The 18,096-nt window shown below is 36.7% G+C and overlaps 1 protein-coding gene across 1 annotated transcript in view; it reads right to left on the bottom strand.

Moving 5' to 3' along the window:
* Positions 1–18,096, bottom strand: part of LOC150096395 (suppressor of tumorigenicity 14 protein-like) — a 132,397-nt gene that overhangs the window by 21,380 nt on the left and 92,921 nt on the right. Inside the window, exons 2-5 of the mRNA XM_090409049.1 lie at positions 17,185–17,362; positions 13,173–13,363; positions 9,621–9,818; positions 1,599–1,752 (exon numbers count right to left, since the gene is read on the bottom strand). Of these exons, the coding sequence (XP_090265175.1) occupies positions 1,599–1,752; positions 9,621–9,818; positions 13,173–13,363; positions 17,185–17,362 (721 nt within the window). The remainder of the gene's footprint in view (positions 1–1,598; positions 1,753–9,620; positions 9,819–13,172; positions 13,364–17,184; positions 17,363–18,096) is intronic.

The following is an 18,096-nucleotide window of genomic DNA, read 5'->3' as shown; positions in this document are numbered from 1 at the left end:
GTAACATAGTTCCTTTGCATAAAGGAAGCTCTAAGACTACGGTAGCAAATTATAGACCAGTCTCAATTTCGGGAGTGGCGGTAAAAATATTGGAAAAGTTGATTAAATACAGAATTCAGGAATGGGTAGATAAGAATATGATGCTCTATGGGGCCCAACATGATTTGTTAAAAGTCGGTTTTGCCTTAGTAATTTTTATAATAGAGTGACAGCTGAGTTGGATAAAGGAAATAGCTACACGATGACGCTGCTGGATTTTCCAAAGACGTTTGAGAGGATATCACCCGGAAATCTATTACACAAACTGCAACAAATTGGGATGGATATGAAACTGGTGAATGGGTAAAAGGGTGGCTGCTGGACAGATATCAATAAGTAGTATATGGAGGAGCAGAATCCAGGACAAAGCAGGTGATGAATGGTGTGACGCAGGGCTCTGTGTTTTAACCACTGTTGTTTAATTTGTACATAAATGATATAGGGAATGACTTGAAGGGAGATATTCAGTTGTTTGCTGATGATGCAGAGTTGGGTAGCGCAATAATCAATCAAGCTGATGTGGAGAAGTTGCAGGATGATTTAAATAAGCTGGCAATATGGGCAAAAGATAATGGATATCAGTTCAATGTGGAATAGTGTAAAGTTATGCATTTTTTGGGATTAAAAGTTTACAAGCTGTGTATCATATTGATGGAACTGTACTCCAAGAGATTGATGAGGCTAGGGACTTGGGGGTGCTAGTAGATACAGAGTTGAAGTTAAGAAGGTATATTGCTAAGGTGTCCAAGGTAACTCATAGGATTATTTGGTTATGGAAGAACACACTAACATGCAGAGATAAAGAAGTTATTATTCCTCTTTATAAGGCGTTGATACGTCCACATCTGGATTATTGTGCTCAGGTTTGGTCGCCTGGATTCCTTGGAGATGAGGAAGTGGTAGAAAAGATTCAGAGGTGAGTGACCAAGTTGATTGATATATTGAATTACATTGATAGATTGAGAGTTTGTGGATTACAGAGGTTGGTTGAAAGGCGGAGAAGAGGGAATATGATAGAAACATTTAAATTACTAAAATGTTTTTATAAGATTGATGCAGTGGAAATAGTTCAGCAGTGGAATAGTGGTGGAAGAACAAGAGGTCATCCCTGGAAATTAAGTAAGAGAGTGGTTAACAACGGTATGAGGACTAGATCTTTCGCTTGGAGAGTGGTGAATGAATGGAATGCGTTGCCCGACTCAGTTGAGGGTGCTTCGTCTGTCATTGAGTTCAAAAAGAGGTATGATAGATATTGTGTGGATGGTTTGGGTCTCCCGTGATGAGTCTTCTGACTGCACGGAGATGCCCGTATAATAATCATAATAATAATAATTTATAGGAAGTAAAACTTAATTTCTTTACTTGCAATTTTACCCAACAAAAGAATTATATCACAAGAATCCTGTGACACTGATACTGATGTATCCTATATCAGTAACTTAATTTGAAACCTAATTTTTATTTTTATGTTATTTATTTATTTTTAAGTACTTTAGTTATTCTGTGCATTTAGATAACTTTAATAATTAACATCACGAATCTTGACCAAATTGGCTTACCTGACGAGGAGTCGGTTCCTCCCAGACAGCTGAGTCTGCTCGTCGATGTTCTTGTAGTACTTGAGATCCCCGCAGTACCTCTGCAGAATCTTTGGGTTGAAGTATATGCTTGAGTAGCCGTCGTAGATGGTCAACTCCGCATCATGACAGTTGGCTTGAAATTCAAACCAGTGTTTCAGGCAGAGATCACACTCCCACGTGTCACTTTGAAAGAAAAAGGCAAGCTGCACCGTTGCGAGAGAATGCCATAGTTGCCAAGAGTTACGCCCTGGCAACTATTCAATTAGTTAATCTCGATTCTTAGGACGAGGAATTTTACAGTTAAATTTCAAGCCAGGTGTCTGCGTGCAAAATTCTACTGATCCGCAGTGCGCATGCTTATGACGTCATGCGCGAAATTCAACACGTTCATGACGCGGGATTGCATTGCGCTACCTCGCTGTGGAGGTATTCTAAGAGCCTTAAAATAATTTAGATACTTGTTACGCGTTACTAACTTTTAAATATACATCGCCATTTAATAAATTACATGTATTAAAATAATGAATTATAATTTAAATGCAGTATAACACATAAATATACTATTTTATTATTATAATATATAAATTATAATAATAAAATAAATGATGATGAAATTATATTTTTCATATTACATAATTCTAATATTAGACTGCTAAGATTTTAAACAATTAAAAGTTTTAATTTAAAAAAATAAAAATTAATTGCATTATTTTTTATTTACTTTAAAGAACATTAGTATGAATATGAAACATTCAGATATTTTAGTGAAAAGAAACATATTGAACCTTGAGTATTTAATGGTACTACTTAGTGCAGTGCTTTTCAACAGTTTATGAATACTATTAGTAGTAGTTTGAAAAATTACAGCTTCTGAACATCATAATTACTCATTATTATAATTTTAAATATACTAAAACCAGAGCTAAGCAGAGTACAGGAAAACCTCGCTTAACGCGAATTCGATATGCATGATAATCAGTTAGCGCGATTGATGATAATGATTGATGAAATGATATTATTTCCCGCTTTAAGCGAGTGATTAATGAGTTACCGCGATTTTTTTACGTTACGCGAAATTTTTTTTCGCCAATCTGCAGCTAGCGGAAAAGCTGGAAGTCATTAAGAGACATGAAAGTGGTGCTAGTAATACAATGATTGTGCGAGACCTGGGATATAGCGAGTCTACAGTTTGGACTATACTAAATAGGAGCAAAGAATATAAAGAACAAGGAAAAGTTGCTACTGCTTCTTTAAGCATGCAGATTACCCATAAGCCATTTAATGATCGAGATGGAGCGTCTTCTATCACTCTAGATTGAGCATTATAATCAAAGAAAGAATACCTCTTAGTATACGGAATATTCAGGCAAAAGCTCTCAATAAGTTTACCTCACTGAAAGAAACCAAATTTCAAGAGGAATGTGAAAGTTTTACTGCGAGTTTAGGATGGTTTGATCATTTTAAAAATCGAACTGCATAACGTAAGAATAACTGGAGAATCTGTTAGTGCTGATAAAGATTCTGCCGCCAAGTTTCCTGAAGAATTGCAAAGCATAATTTAGAAGGGTAATTATGACGATCGGTAGATATTCAACGTCGAAGAAAATTGGTCTCTTTTGGAAGCGTATGCCAACAAAAACTTTCCTACCTAAAACTTGAACATCTCAACCAGGATACAAAATATCTAAAGATAGTCTTACGCTTTTATTAGGAGGCAATGCAGAAGGCGACTTTAAACTCAGTCGTATATTTGTTTATCGTGCGCAAAATCAAGGTGCTAACATTATTGAAGAAATCAGCACAATTGGAAAAGAACTTGGATTTAATGAGCTGGATAATGAAGATGTCAGAAACTTGCTCGATTCCCATTCAAATCAGTTAAGCGAGAATGATCTCCTTCGACTAGAAGAATAGCGTGCATATGAAGAAGAAGATAAGGAGTGCAAACAAGAAGAGAATGCTACGACTAAGGAGCTAACTGCAAAAGAACTTGAGCGAGTTTTCAATCACATTGAGCATGCTAAGGAAATTTTGTTTGATGCTGATCCTGATATGGAACGACGCTTCGAAGTACCCCGAAATCTTGATAAAGCGATCGCCAGCTATCGCAAATTACATGACAAGATGAAAAAAGCCGAGCACGATTCAGACATCTTTACTTAATTTTTTTGGTCAAAAAGTTGCTCAATCAAATGTTTAGACAATAAGTAAAAATTTAGGCAATTAATTTTTTTAATTTGATGATTTTATCCTCTAATATAGTTTATACTGTAATTATTTTTTTAAAATTTGCGCTAACTGATCAATGAATTCTAATTATTCCTATTGTTTATTGTGTTCGCTTAACGCAATTTCGCTTAGCGCGCATTAATTGATGAATTAATTAATCGTGTTAAGCGAGATTTTCTTGTACTCTAAAATATTTAAAGTAGCAATACAAAGTTTTTAAAAACTTCTTCAAAGAACGAAGTGCTTGAAGTACTTCTTAATGTGAAAGTGCTCTAATTATGTGTAGTATTTGAAATGTAGAGCATATGTTTATGTCAGACCCACCCATGAAATGCTTGAAATTCATAACACATAGTACCATAGATGGGATAAAGGTTAGATTTCAATGAAGGCTGCTCTAGAGACGAAATATCGAACTTTTTCGAGTTATTTCAGGTCCACAGTGAGCAGGCTGGCCTTCAACTAGACAGGTGAAAGTCATGCACCATCTAATGACAAAATAGTAATTCTATCTTCAGTTCAACTTTCTTAGTTGAACTTGTCTACACTTATTGTTTGGTGGTTAAGTTCCTATAACCTTCATTTCATTTGTTATTTTTCCAATTCTTTTAGAGTATTCGAGGATCCTAGGTAAGAATTGGAAGAGTAACAAATGAAATGAAGGTTATAGGAACGGAACTTTACCACCAAACAATAAGTGTAGACAAGTTCAACTAAGAAAGTGCTTCGTGTTCGTTGCGGATGTACTCACAAGGGGATAGTCGTTTTAGAGACTCGTTTGATTTTGGAAAGAAGAAAAATACTTCGAATATTAACTACGCCTTTATACTTTTCAGTACCTCGTGCTGGATTTCTGTCGACTTTATGCGTTTGAAAATTATTTGATGTACTAAGTTAAATGTATCGAATCCGAGTCTTCACAAACCTCAGATACTAAGTAAGAATAAGACTTTGAAGTATTACTTGTAATACTGCTTAGCTCTGATCTCAGAACTTTTGAAACTTTTTGCTGTGGTTAATACGTCAATGCGAAAATTTGGTTTGCTTTAATGAAATGCAAAAATTTGATCTTCATTTCAAATTAACAAAAATTAGTGGTGACCAAATTTTTAACCGATTTCCTGGAGCATAGCTTCTTCAATACTTTGCGCATGCGTTGAAAGTAAAGTATCATTTTGAAACTGTTAATTTGCTGGCAAAGTTGGAATTCATTTCCCAACTTTGTTGTTCATTAGATTACATACGTTATCTATTACATCTTCTTCGCATCGAGCATTCTTCTATTGATAAGCAAGGTACTACTATGTGGTAGTGTGCATGGTTCAAATGAGCAATCATCGGAATCCGACTGAAATGATTTCATGGTCGTTTCCTTAAAATCTTAATTACTGGTGTTTTCCATAGCAATCATTGTAACGTTTTCTAATAAACAGGACTTTTACTTTTTTCTTTAACAATATGTAATTCTGTCCGTTTTAGCTGCATATAGTTTTTATTTTTATTTTGTTTCTTTATTGAACATTATCATTATACAAGAAAATTTGGCCACTGCTGCTTTGAAATCACCTGACATACTGAATAATATATATTTATTATCACTATTACTATTTTGAGAAGCGATCTACTGTAGATCATCTGTTGTTGATCTATGTAGATCAACAACAGATGCTATCTTTGGGTTACGACAGATGATGGAAAAATATCGAGAGAAACAAAGGGAGCTACATCTGGTATTTATTGATCTGGAGAAAGCATACGATAGAGTGCCAAGGCAAGAAGTCTGGAGGTGTCTGAGGGAGAAGAAGGTGCCGGAGAAATATGTCAGGTTGGTGCACGAAATGTACAGAAATGTGAAGACAAGTGTTCGGACCTGTTTGGGACAGACAGAAAGTTTTCAAGTAACAGTTGGCTTGCATCAAGGGTCAGCATTAAGTCCGTTTCTGTTTAATATTGTGATGGAGGTGGTAACAGAGGAGGTGAGAGAAGATGCACCTTGGACAATGCTGTATGCAGATGACATCTTGCTGTGTGTAGATTCAAGAGAAGAAGCGGAAACTAAACTGGAAAGATGGAGAAAAGTACTGGAAGAGAGAGGTATGAGACTGAGCAGAAGTAAGACAGAGTATATGTGTTGCGCAGTGGGCGGTGGCCAGGAGACAGACCTGGAGCTGGAAGGAAATGTCATCAGGAAGGTGAGAGACTTTAGATACTTAGGTTCGACAGTGGAAGAAGATGGAGGAGGTGAGAAGGAAGTGGGATGCAGGATACAAACAGGTTGGAGGAACTGGAGGGAGATGGCTGGAGTGTTATGTGATAAGAGGGTGCCGATCAATCTGAAAGGCAAAATTTATAGGACAGTAGTGAGGCCAGCTATGACATATGCTATAGAAACTGTGGCCCTGAGGAAAAATAACATTACCAGGATGGAAGTAGCAGAGATGAGAATGCTTAGGTGGATGTGCGGTGTGACCAGAAAGGATCATCTGAGAAATGACTATGTCAGGGGAACAGTGAAAGTTACGAACTTAGGAGCGAAAATACAGGAGGCAAGGTTGAGATGGTTTGGTCATGTGATGAGGAGAGAGGACGAATATGTGGGAAGAAGGGTCATGCAGATGGATGTGCAAGGAAGGCGGAAGCGTGGGCGGCCAAAGAAGAGATGGAGGGAGCTGGTAGAAGAGGACTTGAAGATGAAGAACTTGGATGTGGTGACAGCCCAAGACAGGAAGGTGTGGAGGAGACTCATAATAAACAGTGACCCCACTTAAGTGGGAGAAGCTGCAGAAGAAGAAGAAGAAGAAGAAGCGATCTACTAAAAATGGTTGAAAACCACTGCTGGTTAGGTGTATCTACCACATTAGCAATAATCATTGAGATATTTGTACTCATTAACAAAAGCACAAATATTCTTAAACATGAACTAAAACAAAAAAAAAATGTCGCTACTGGATATAATTTGAAGATAAAATTTGTAGTGCTAACGACATGCCATATCTTTTGAAAATGTACCAAAAATGAGAAATTCGGTACATTTTCTTGTCTTATTTCATTCTCATGCGTTGATATGTTTCTTACCGTGTACACATTTTCTCTTTAAGTTTGGCCGCTCGAAGTTAGACCTGGTTTCAAGTCTAGTCACCGACTGGAGGAACTTTTTCTAAGCCTATCTTCGACAGGTTCCCGAGTTAGTCGATCTCTGGCACGGGCAAGCGAGTTTTTCCTCCCGGAAACTCGGGTTTTTCGTCCCGTAAACTCAAGAAAATCGACCGCAGTACCCACATTATTTCAGACAATAACATATCCTGTTAGGGTTAGGCACCAAGAGAGGACAGCATTTGTTTGCTAGTCTCTTCATCAGTAGCCGCCTATAATTAGTGATAGACACGGCCGGCTATCTCTGATTGGCTACCGGTGGAGATTGAACTGCCCACTCAGTCTCCAAAAACTATATAGGGTATAAAGGCCTCGTCTATACCCTATTAGGGAATAAAAGGCGTTAGCTGATTTATTTTATTTCTTATTCTTCAAGTTTGGATTAGATGTTTCACTGTATCCAAAATCTGACCGTCCACTGATTGCAGGACTTTTCTAACTCGTGACTGTCTCAGAATTGATCATATTCCTTAATATTTTCTCCCATATTTATGGCAACGCTTATATATCTATTTGCTTAAAACGTTCCCTATGTTTGCAAAGAGTGGTCAATATTTGCAACCACGTCAACTAGTCCTGACTTCTTAGATGCGTGATTATTAGAAACATGCCAAACAGATTCACCTCAACTCAACGGTAGCTTACCTTTATAAGCTAAAAATATACATAAACAATGAAGTCAATTAATATTACTAAAATCTGTAATCAACTACAAATAAACGCCTACCTACATTCTTGAGCTAGGATTTTAAAATGGTGTAATAATTGGAGATTCGTTCAGCTTGTATAAAGTTGGTTATTTGTCTGAAGTTATTGTTTATGAAATGAGAAAGAGGAAAACGTAATGAAAGAGGAAAGACTATATAATCTTTGCTAGTAGTGATTTTTTCTTCTTTTCAAGTATTCTCTGATTATAAGGCAACCACCAACTGCCGAGGTGGTTGCTTTATAATTTTTCCTACACGAGAGATAAACTTGGATATCCTATTTTTGCATTTTGGTATTTCTGAATACTGTCAAGGAACTTCTCTGGTCGATAAGATGTTGCTGATGAAATGTTTAGGTTGCACGTGGTGTTTAAGGGAAAAGAAGAAATGCACTGTGCGTTCATGGTCGCTCTGTTTAGAAGAACATGCAGAAAAAGAAATAGAGGAATTCTTTGGCAGTCAGAACCAATGGTGGTTATTGTCATGAATATATTTCAGATCTGAATAGCAACTGACTATTCAGTTGCTATTCAGATCTGAAATATGCGTCTTTCAATCGCACATTTTTGTCCCCAACTCCGTAATAATATAAAATATTATGCAAATAAAATTTGTTGCATATTTTGTGAATGTGTTTCTAAGTCAATAAATCCTTTTTTAAGCTCATTTGCGGAGTATGGGTTAGCAATGTAAAAGATTCAGTATCGTTTGCAAGATGGGGAGGGGAGTTCGCTCCTCACGGCAAATTGAACTGATCAGCTGAGCGTGTGCAATTATGGATGAAACTCTGGCGAAAATGGCGTAGATTGTTGTCATGGAGCGGTCGTAATTTTCAGCCTCTTTGCAGATGTATCGACTTATTTGATTAAGCTCGGCTAATTACACTGGGGAATGTCTCTAAATGCTTACTGCGCTTCGTTAAATCTATCTGGCTAATTAATTTTTACATTTTATTACCTCGAATGGTACGGCGCACCGTGGAATTGTCCGAACAGCATGGGGAAGAGTAATGAGAGCGTGTTTGCATGAATCACGTGGCAGCTTTGGATCACCTAGTCTTTGGAGGTAAACACTGCGAAGTACTTGTACTTTTAACTCATGGGCGAGCTAGTCTGACGAACGATTACGGAAGTATTTCAAAATGATAACGAAAAATGTCTCCTTTAGTCTGATATAAAACAGAAAATGGAGAAAAAAAATTAAAAATCATGCTAAAGGCTTTGTTGTTTCAGATGACCTCTTTGCCTATTCCGGAAACTGTCGGGCGTATTTAAAAAACAACAAAGCACATCTTCTCTTGATTTCACCGTGCTATAAATTCGAATTCTGTTCGTCTTCTGTATGTGATTCTGATTTTCGATACACTTCCACATTGCTATGATTTTTATTTCTTGTATAATCATTTTATTATTCCGTTTATTTATAAATTTATTTATTTTTGTTATTCCGATTTCATTGTTATGATTATCTATAAATTTGGATCTTATTTTCCTTCGCGATCCTATTTTTAATACGAATCCTCTTCTTTATACGTTAATTTTTATTTTCTGTAAGCCATATTTTATGATTTTTTTTTAAAATCACGATTTATCCTTCGAATGATCCTGATCTTTGATACTATTCTTTTTTGTTCTCTATATTTCGTGGTATCATAATTTTTTTCCCTATGATACTGTTTATCACTCATGTGATCTCAATTTCTTGCCTTTTATGGTCACTGTTACCTTTTTTTTCATCTCTGCTATAATTTTGATTATTATCTTACTAAAAATCCTCACTTATATCTGTAAAACAATATAATAACCTGAGTACGTACGTGTGTGTTTATGTGTGACCCCAATTTTTCCGTGCAACATTGATAAAAAAGAAAAAAAAAAGGGGAAAAAAAAGATCGAAGTCAAGTCTTACTTACCAATACTTCCGTATAGCTGCATCTTTATAACCCGGATGTAGATGTTTTGGTCGTAATTCACTCGTATGAGCCAAGTGCATTCGACGTCCTTGGGGAAAAAATTGGGAAATCCTGGAGATACGATGACGCCTCCGACTCCAGTCTCCGATCCGCCACAACTACTTACATTAGGTGTTGACGCTGGGGGAGGGATGTACTCTGTAGAGGGACAGAAAACGAAAAAGTAAGTTGATTTTAAATTTAGTGGGTTTTTTTTTTTCTACATTAACTGTTCACTTTGAGAACGTTGCATCCATGGAGTGTTGCATGGAGAAATAATCAGTTAAGACGTGGGTACTGTGTTGCATAAATTTAATTTCTCATTACCCGTCTGACCACCAGAGTCAACTCATTATGACTGGCAACCTATTCGAGGAAATTGAAAGTCTCAAACGAAATTTCATCGCCCAACTCTTTGGGATGAAGACAAGGGATTCGAATGGACATTGAAAACAGCTAAATGAAAGAATCAGAGTATAGCAAGCAAAGAAGAAAGCTTAATGTAGAACTAAAGGAGGTCAAAGTTGATTTATCAATAATAACAGGAAAAAAAACAGCTAACGCCTTTTTGTGCCCGCATAGGGTGTAGGCGAGGCCGTATTAGTCCTATCTAACTTTTGAAGACTGAGTGGGCATTTCAATCTCCACTGGTAGCCAATCAGAGATAGCTTGTCCAAGGCTATCACTAACTAATCGGTGTTCAGTGAAGACGGCTAACAAGTGCCGTCATCTCGTGGTCCCTAACACAATAGTTTTAATGTCCGAAAATAGTGTGGGTTCGACGGTCGATTTTATTGAGTTTACGGGACAAAAACCCGAGTAGTTTTCGGGAGAAAAAACCCGCTTGCCCTTGCCAGAGATCGACTAACTCGGGAACAGGTCGAGAAAAGTCTTAGAAAATGTCCCTCTAGTCGGCGACTACATTCGAATCCAAGTCTTTCGTCGTAAAGGGCAAACGCCACTTCTACCGAGCTACAGGCTGTGCAATAAGAGAAAGAAAAAAAAATAATTAGAAAAGTTATGTACAGATGTGGAACCAGACGAAAAGAAAAAGAAAGAACTACGGAATATTTAACGGTGCGAATAAAGAAAGGATAGAAAGAATATGTACACATATGTACACAGTTATAACTATTATAGTGAAATATTATTAGGAAGAATAAAAAACCCCCTAAAAAAAGAAAGAAACAGGCCATCTGTCAACTAAGAAAAACTAAGAAATTAAGAATTTTATAAGATTCCGTAAGATATGTTAATAAATCCAAATAAGTATGTGCATTAACAGGGGAAAGACTTGAATGCGAGAATAGGGTGATGTACCAATAAAGTATAATTGAAAAATGTACAGAAAACTGTCGTAACTGGAAAATATTAATAGACTTTACATCTTATGACACTTCAAATGAATAGTTTCATAAATTTACTTGGACAGCTAATGATCAAAAATCAGTAATTGATTACTGGATAGCTAATAATTAACTCGAAAAAAATAATAAACGATGTAAGAGTTTACAGGAATATAATATATTATTATTTAATTATGTGAACTATGACAATACCTCCAAATTGGAAACAGAATTAATGAGTCCTTATATAAAGTAATTCTGTTACAGCAGACTAAAAAAATTAAATACTTAGAAGAAATATATTGGGAAGAAGAAACAGAAGAAAAATGATCTGAAAGTAATTAGTTATAAAGGTGGAATTCAAATAAGAAAGCATTTTTATCTTAAGATATCTTGCTCTTTGCAAAATGATTACATGACAGGGAAACTGAAGATCCGCAAAAAAGAGGTGTATATTAATTAAATTTAGTAATATAATAATATATCAATTTCTCAAGAAAAAATAACAACTCAAACCATGAAAAATGTAGATCCGAAGCAAAACAGGAAGCAAAATAACTTATAATGAAGATTTAGAGTTTGCGAACAAAATAAATGATTTCTATAAAGTAAATGGAATATTAAATAACACATTAAGACCGAATACAGTCCCAAAATTCGGAAAGAATGTGCAGAATATTTTATCAAATCATTCTCTTGTATTCGAGTGAAGTATAGAGAATAATAACACAAGGAGATATGGAAAGAATCATTACAGAAATAAATGAAAAAAAATACGAGAACAGCTGGTTATGAAAAGTAGAATGGTTTTTGTTTTTATCTAGAAGAAAAGGAAAAATTCAAAATGAAGAACATGAAATCAAAATGCCATATGAAAGAATACCCAAGATAATGAAATCCGGACCAAAAGGAATAGACAGAGGTAGGCCGCTGTGTTGAATCTGCGGCAAATTGTGAGACGACATGCTCGGTCAACAGGGCGACAAAAACAACTTACATGTATAGTTTTGCTAACAAATATGAAAAACATCTCAAGAGAATCATCAAAAAGATGCATTTTATGACTGTGATCCTCATTCTAGTTTCCTTAAGTCAACCTACTTACACTTTTTTTTTTTTAAGTGATTTGCATTAATATATCGACGGAGAAAATGCTATTGCAGTCTTAAATTTATGATAAATTTAATGTTCAATTTTTAAAAAGATTCTTAATTGTGACGATGTTGAGAGCATTACCTTTCTCATACAAACTGTTTGAGAGGGAACGATGGAAGCTATGGCACCACATGGATATCGCGACATCGCTGATTTGTCTTCAAAATATTTACATTCTCCGTTGTCGTTTATGTAAAGTTGGTTTCAGACTGTGTTCGCGGTTGCTGATCCTGTAGGTGTATGCCAAAATAATCTCATTATTAGCAAATAAAATATATAGAACCAGAGCAAATTGCAACTTTCTTGATCTTGATCAATTGACAGTTAGTTTACATAGAAAACGTATACTATCAATCAATATGGAATCCAAATGACTTTCTGAACTGTATTTTAAGAATGCGAAGTGTATGCAGAGTTCCTCATAGCTCTATTAAGCAAAATGTAAAGTGGTTGCCCTAAATGATGGCACATTTTTCTACCCTCTCGACTACTGGATCGCTTTTTTTCTCTTCCATCCATTGTACAGCTCTAAAGGCCTTTTTGTTTTGCAAATTTCCTGTAAATTGATGTTTGTAAATTCGATAATCACATGTAATGATCCTGTCATCACCACATGCTTGAATATTTGATGACGTTTAAAATATCTTAATCGCTTCCTTTATAATCTGAACAATTCATCATTTACTAAGAAAATTGTCTTTAGCTTGTGACGTAACATCAGACATCATTCTAGATATATCCCTGGTGCCACATTTTCTTAACCCTCCCCCCTACTTGTCTGATGAATGCGGAATCATTTGAGACCTCTCAGCACGTTGCTTAACCATTAAAACAAAGTTAAGGAATGTAACTCATCGAAAGAGAATAATTGGTTTACTTAAAAGGTTTCTATATTGATTTTTTGACAACGAAACACTTTAACGTTTTTAAAATAAAGGAAAAGTGAATCATTACTGTTACATAATTTCGCTGTCTTAACTCTTTAATGGATACATATAATTAAGATACTTACTTTCGTCTTTGAATTCAAACATTCCGTGGAAACCCTGGTGATGAATGACATGGTTCGTTTTGAATATGATCTCGGCGTTTGGATTCATGAAGAGGAAAGACTTAGGTAACTCGTTGCCACAGTAACGGCCAACCAGGTATTTGTCGCTCTTGATGGTGATGGTGGAGATGTCGATGTAATCCGTAAGACATCTGATAGAGAAAGATGGAGAGTGAAACATCGATAGCAAAATAAAAACATGAAGAAAGAGAGAGAATCTATAAAGATAAAAAGAGAGTATAAAGAATGATTATAAAAGTAGGGGAAGGGTAGAAAGAAAGAAATAAAGAAGACAGTATGCAAAAACGAAATTAAATGGAAGATATTTGGAAAGTGAGACAAAAATAAAAAGAAAAAAAAGAGAGAGAGAGAGATAGACAGAACAGAAAGGGAGGGGTAAAAATAAGGAAGACGGGAAAACAAAGAAAATGGAAATAATCGGGAGAAAGAGGGAAAAAATGAAAGAAAGAGTAAGACCTGGAAAAGGAGAAATGCAAAAATGTAGAGCAAACGGAGAGAGAGACATTACATATTTCATCTAACTTTGTGTCCCTTATAGGAGTGCTTTTATATCACGAAGAACTAAAACAATCCGTTCGTCTCCACGAGCTAAAATGACTTCGGTTTTCCTGTGTTCATATGTTCCTGTGCTTTTAATGTACGCCACTTCTTGAAATATCGGCCACAAGTTTTTCACTTAGCTCTGAAGATCTCTGGGTGTCTTTTACAGTATTCAAATTGAATCTGTTGTAGACCCAATTTGAATGTGACCATGTCTGGGATCGCCTCTTCTTCTGCCGTCATTGCATATTTACGTGTGTTGATGAACAAAAAAGCTCATCAAAAATGGACTCCTTGGCTTCAGAATGGGGAATTACAGATGGCCACATACCAGAAAATTCACTACTGCAGAAAAAGTCCTGTAAATTTTCCGCACTTTACTGCCTTCGCTTGATTGTACTCACTCAGATCTTTTAGAGTGCAAATGACCTGTGCGGAGGGCCAGCCACGTGCTGAATAATTTAAGAAATTCTTGTCTCGCGTTGACGAGGATTCTTCGGTTCGTAAGTACATGCTGTTTCGTATGAATGCTAAAAACACCCCAGACAATTCGTTGAAACTCAAAACACGGAAATGAAATCTTCCTTTTTCGCTCTGCTACCGAATCAAGCAGACACGTGACCAGCTATACCACCTCACTAAATAAAATAAACCGGAACGAATTCGGTTTACGAAACTAGACGACAGATGGCAGCACCACCACTTTTCATCCTTAAAACATTAAGCACTATTAATCATTAATGGCCTAACGGAAGACAGCAAATAAGACTAATGCCCAAGAAGAAGAGTGTTTTATCGACTTCGAGCGATGAAGAGTTCCTGGCATCGTCGTTGTAACAATCAAGGTGAAAGATCACGCACTGTGACCGTTCACGAGGCCACCGGAATGTGCAATGGGTGCACTAGGCGGAGAGATAATCAAGCAGTCCAATGTGTGTTTGCGCCCCGACGGGTTGACCTGCGATTATTTCCGGAGAGACCTGTTTTCGGATTCGTGGCACATTTCTGAACAAGCTGACGCCTTTCCGACTTGTTGAATTCCTTTTAAATGTTTTTGTTTTTCAAAACGTGAGTCTGAATTTTCTTTCGGTTGAGTTGCATAAAACACAAGAAATTCTTTAAGAATATTAATTTTTTTTTTAATCTCATGTTCAAGTTGGCTAATAACCTCAATAATTCTTACAATTCTCTCAGATCTTCTCATTAGGCATTTTGCGATTGATAATTGCATTAGTGTTTGTTAGGGTTTGTTTCTTCATCCATTCGTTGACAAACGACAAAAAAATGTGCTTTTCAGAAGTGGAATGAAAGTTCGAATTTTTGAATGCTGAGACACATATAGATTTGATATACGAGGGTTGTTTGAAAAGTTTGGTAAAAAAATAAGTTAAACAATTTTTTTTGGAAAAAATCACCTTTATTTCTCAACATAGTCTCCATCAAGGTCTACACATTTGGTCCAGGTCATTGACAGCCTTGATGATCCTCGTTGGAAGAAAATGTTTTCTCTCCAAGCCAAATTTTTAAGTTTGGGAACAAGAAGAGCCAAGTCTGGGGAATACGGTGGATGTGGAACCAATTCGAACCTCAATTCGTGCAATTTTGCATTGCGAAGGCCGATGTGTGTCGGTGCGTTGTCTTGATGAAAGATCCTATGTTTGTTTGCCAATCTTGGCCGTTTTATCTTCAATTCTTCTTTTAAACGGTCCAACAAGACGCATAATAGACTCGTCTTATACCCTTTTCCAAATAGTCTATCATGATAATTCCTTGGGAATCTCCAAAACAAATGGCCATCACCTTCCCAGCTGACAAAACGGTCTTCGCTTTTATCGGTGCTCTTTCACGGAGCATTGTCCACTGTTTTGACAGCTTCTTGGACTCAGGGGTGTAGTGGTGAATTCAAGTTTCGTCTACAGTCACGAATCGACGCAAAAAATCCTGCGAATTGCGATTAAACATCGCCAAACACTGCACTGAAATGTGTATTTGCATGCATTTTTGATCGATGGCCATCAATCGCTACACACATCGCCCAGCATTTTCATGTGCAATTTTTCGCGCAGGATATTATTATACGCCCGTTCAGTTGAGATGCCTACAATCTCACCAATCTCACGCACTTTCAGTCGAAGGTCTTCCATAACGATACCATGGATTTTTGTCAATCATTTCCTTCGTAGTGACCTCAGTCTGGCGTCCGGAGAGCGCTTTTCATCTTCGATGGACTTACGACCACGTTTAAACTCATTTATTCAAAAATAAATAGTCTTTAATGCTGGTTCAGAGTCCCCATGAACTGCATCTAACTCGGCTTTGATCTGAGCGGCCGTCCACTTCTTCAAATAAAAGTGTTTTTATCACTACACGAAACTCGTTTTTCTCCATTTTTATGAAAAACGCGAACATGGTCATTTTAAATGTTTGTCAAATGAGAAATACGCGTCGCACGTGGCTAAAATTTTGTCAGGGGTCATGAAAACGATGATACGTGCCGACATTGGTATGAATGAACGAATTGTGTCGCCATCTGTATGAAATTTACCAAACTTTTCAAACAATCCTCGCATTTATGCTAAGAGGAGCTTCCAGTTACTATTAGTCCTTAAACGAAATTTGTATTGATTGAGGGTATGGATGATATCTAAACCGAGTGAAGACTCTCTTACAAAAACAGACACGCTCTAGCTTTGGAGAATCCAAAATAGATTATGGTCTAATTCGTTGTTCATTGTAATCGGTCATCACATCGAGGAAACTGGACTCTCAGGAAGAAATTGGACTTTCAATTGCAAAATGCAAAAGGAAGACAAGGATGAAAGCTTTCTAAATTTAAAAAGGACACTACATCTGATATGATGAAACATCAAGGTAACATCAAAACAAACAATCGTAGATCCAATCAATCACCATCATCATCACGAACCATGGGCTTACTGCCAGTTGGTGTCCGATGCTTCCTTCACTACTTCTTCCGCCTTTCTTTGTCTAGTACACAGTGTCGCAGTTTCTGTACACCCATTCCACACCAGTCCGTTATGTCGTCTATCCATTCTCTGTATGGTCTACGTCTTCTGTTTACACCATCGTAATACCAAACATGAATGCCTTTATCTTCCGGTCTTCACACATTCTCCAGATGTGTCCAAATAATTGCAGCTTTCGTTCTATAATCTTCTGCATTAGATTCTCCTTTGGTTGTGTCTTCCGATAGAGCTCTTCATTTGTGACTTTCTGTACCCATCCTATTCTTAGAATCTTCCTGTAATCAAATGTAATCAAATTCTTTCAAATGCGAAAATTCTTTTTTCTTGATTCCTTATTTAGGTAGATCCAATACTGGTGTCTAAAAAATTTCCAGTTCGTAATAGCATTCTTGTATTTTTATCTAAACTACAAGACGGATACTTACCCTTTTGTGAAGGGCGCTTCGAGGTCAAACACGAAGAATGTCAGAGTGAGAGATTCGAATTCCTGTCCGAGGAAGTTGTAGATGCACTCCAGGTCTTCGGGATACACTCCGGGGAAGTTGGGAGAGGAGAAGTTGTCGATCTTTTTCACTTGGCTGTGGTACTGGTAGAGGCATTTTCCTGAAAAATGGAGAAAGCGCAGACTATCAGTGACCGCCCCTTCCGTGTTATAATCGGAATTATTGACGCAAACAACCTCCCCCAATCTCCCTGCTTGTGCGCGCTAAAGGAAACGATTCTAATTGTTGCCTTCCTGCATTACATTTTCTTCTATTCTGACCTCCGGACACAGGCAATGTTTGGGGCGGAGATCTAAGGGGGGGTTTAATGAAAGACTTAATCTCTAAGGATCTCAGAGTTATCGAAGCGGACAGGGCTTCGATCTTTTCTTTCAAAAGACTAATTGAAGAAAACGGAACTTTGCTCTCTCTCTAACACACACACAAAAAGAGTTAATCATGTTACTTCTTTTTTTTTCTTTTCTGTAGATAAAATTCTTTCATCGGGATAGAAGAGTTCATCAACAAACTCACCCGGTCAGCACTTTCGCCTCGAAATGGATTAGTACTTCTGACTTCCTTTTATGTAGCAGTGGAAAGACTTAATGCCATTATTACGATGCGCTGTCACACTGGGGACACTTGGAGTTCCAGCTAATCTCGGAAAATGTTTTTCCTTTTAAGCCAACGTATATTCTTCACACAGTAAGTTAATGTTAATTAATCCAACTTGTCTGAAGTTCATATCAACAATATTTCAGATATTACTGACATTAACTTCATTTCAGACAAGTTCGCTGTGGCTTCTTCTTTCTTTTTTTCTTTTTGTTAACATATTTCATGAAATTTAACTCT

The sequence above is a fragment of the Typopeltis vanoorti genome, chromosome 19 (genome assembly GCF_054136105.1).
Source record: "Typopeltis vanoorti isolate ZY-2024b chromosome 19, IOZ_Tvanoo_1.0, whole genome shotgun sequence".
NCBI classification, from domain to species: domain Eukaryota; kingdom Metazoa; phylum Arthropoda; class Arachnida; order Uropygi; family Thelyphonidae; genus Typopeltis; species Typopeltis vanoorti.
The sequence above is the reverse complement of the archived record's forward strand: the minus strand, read 5'-3'. Positions and strand labels throughout refer to the sequence as shown.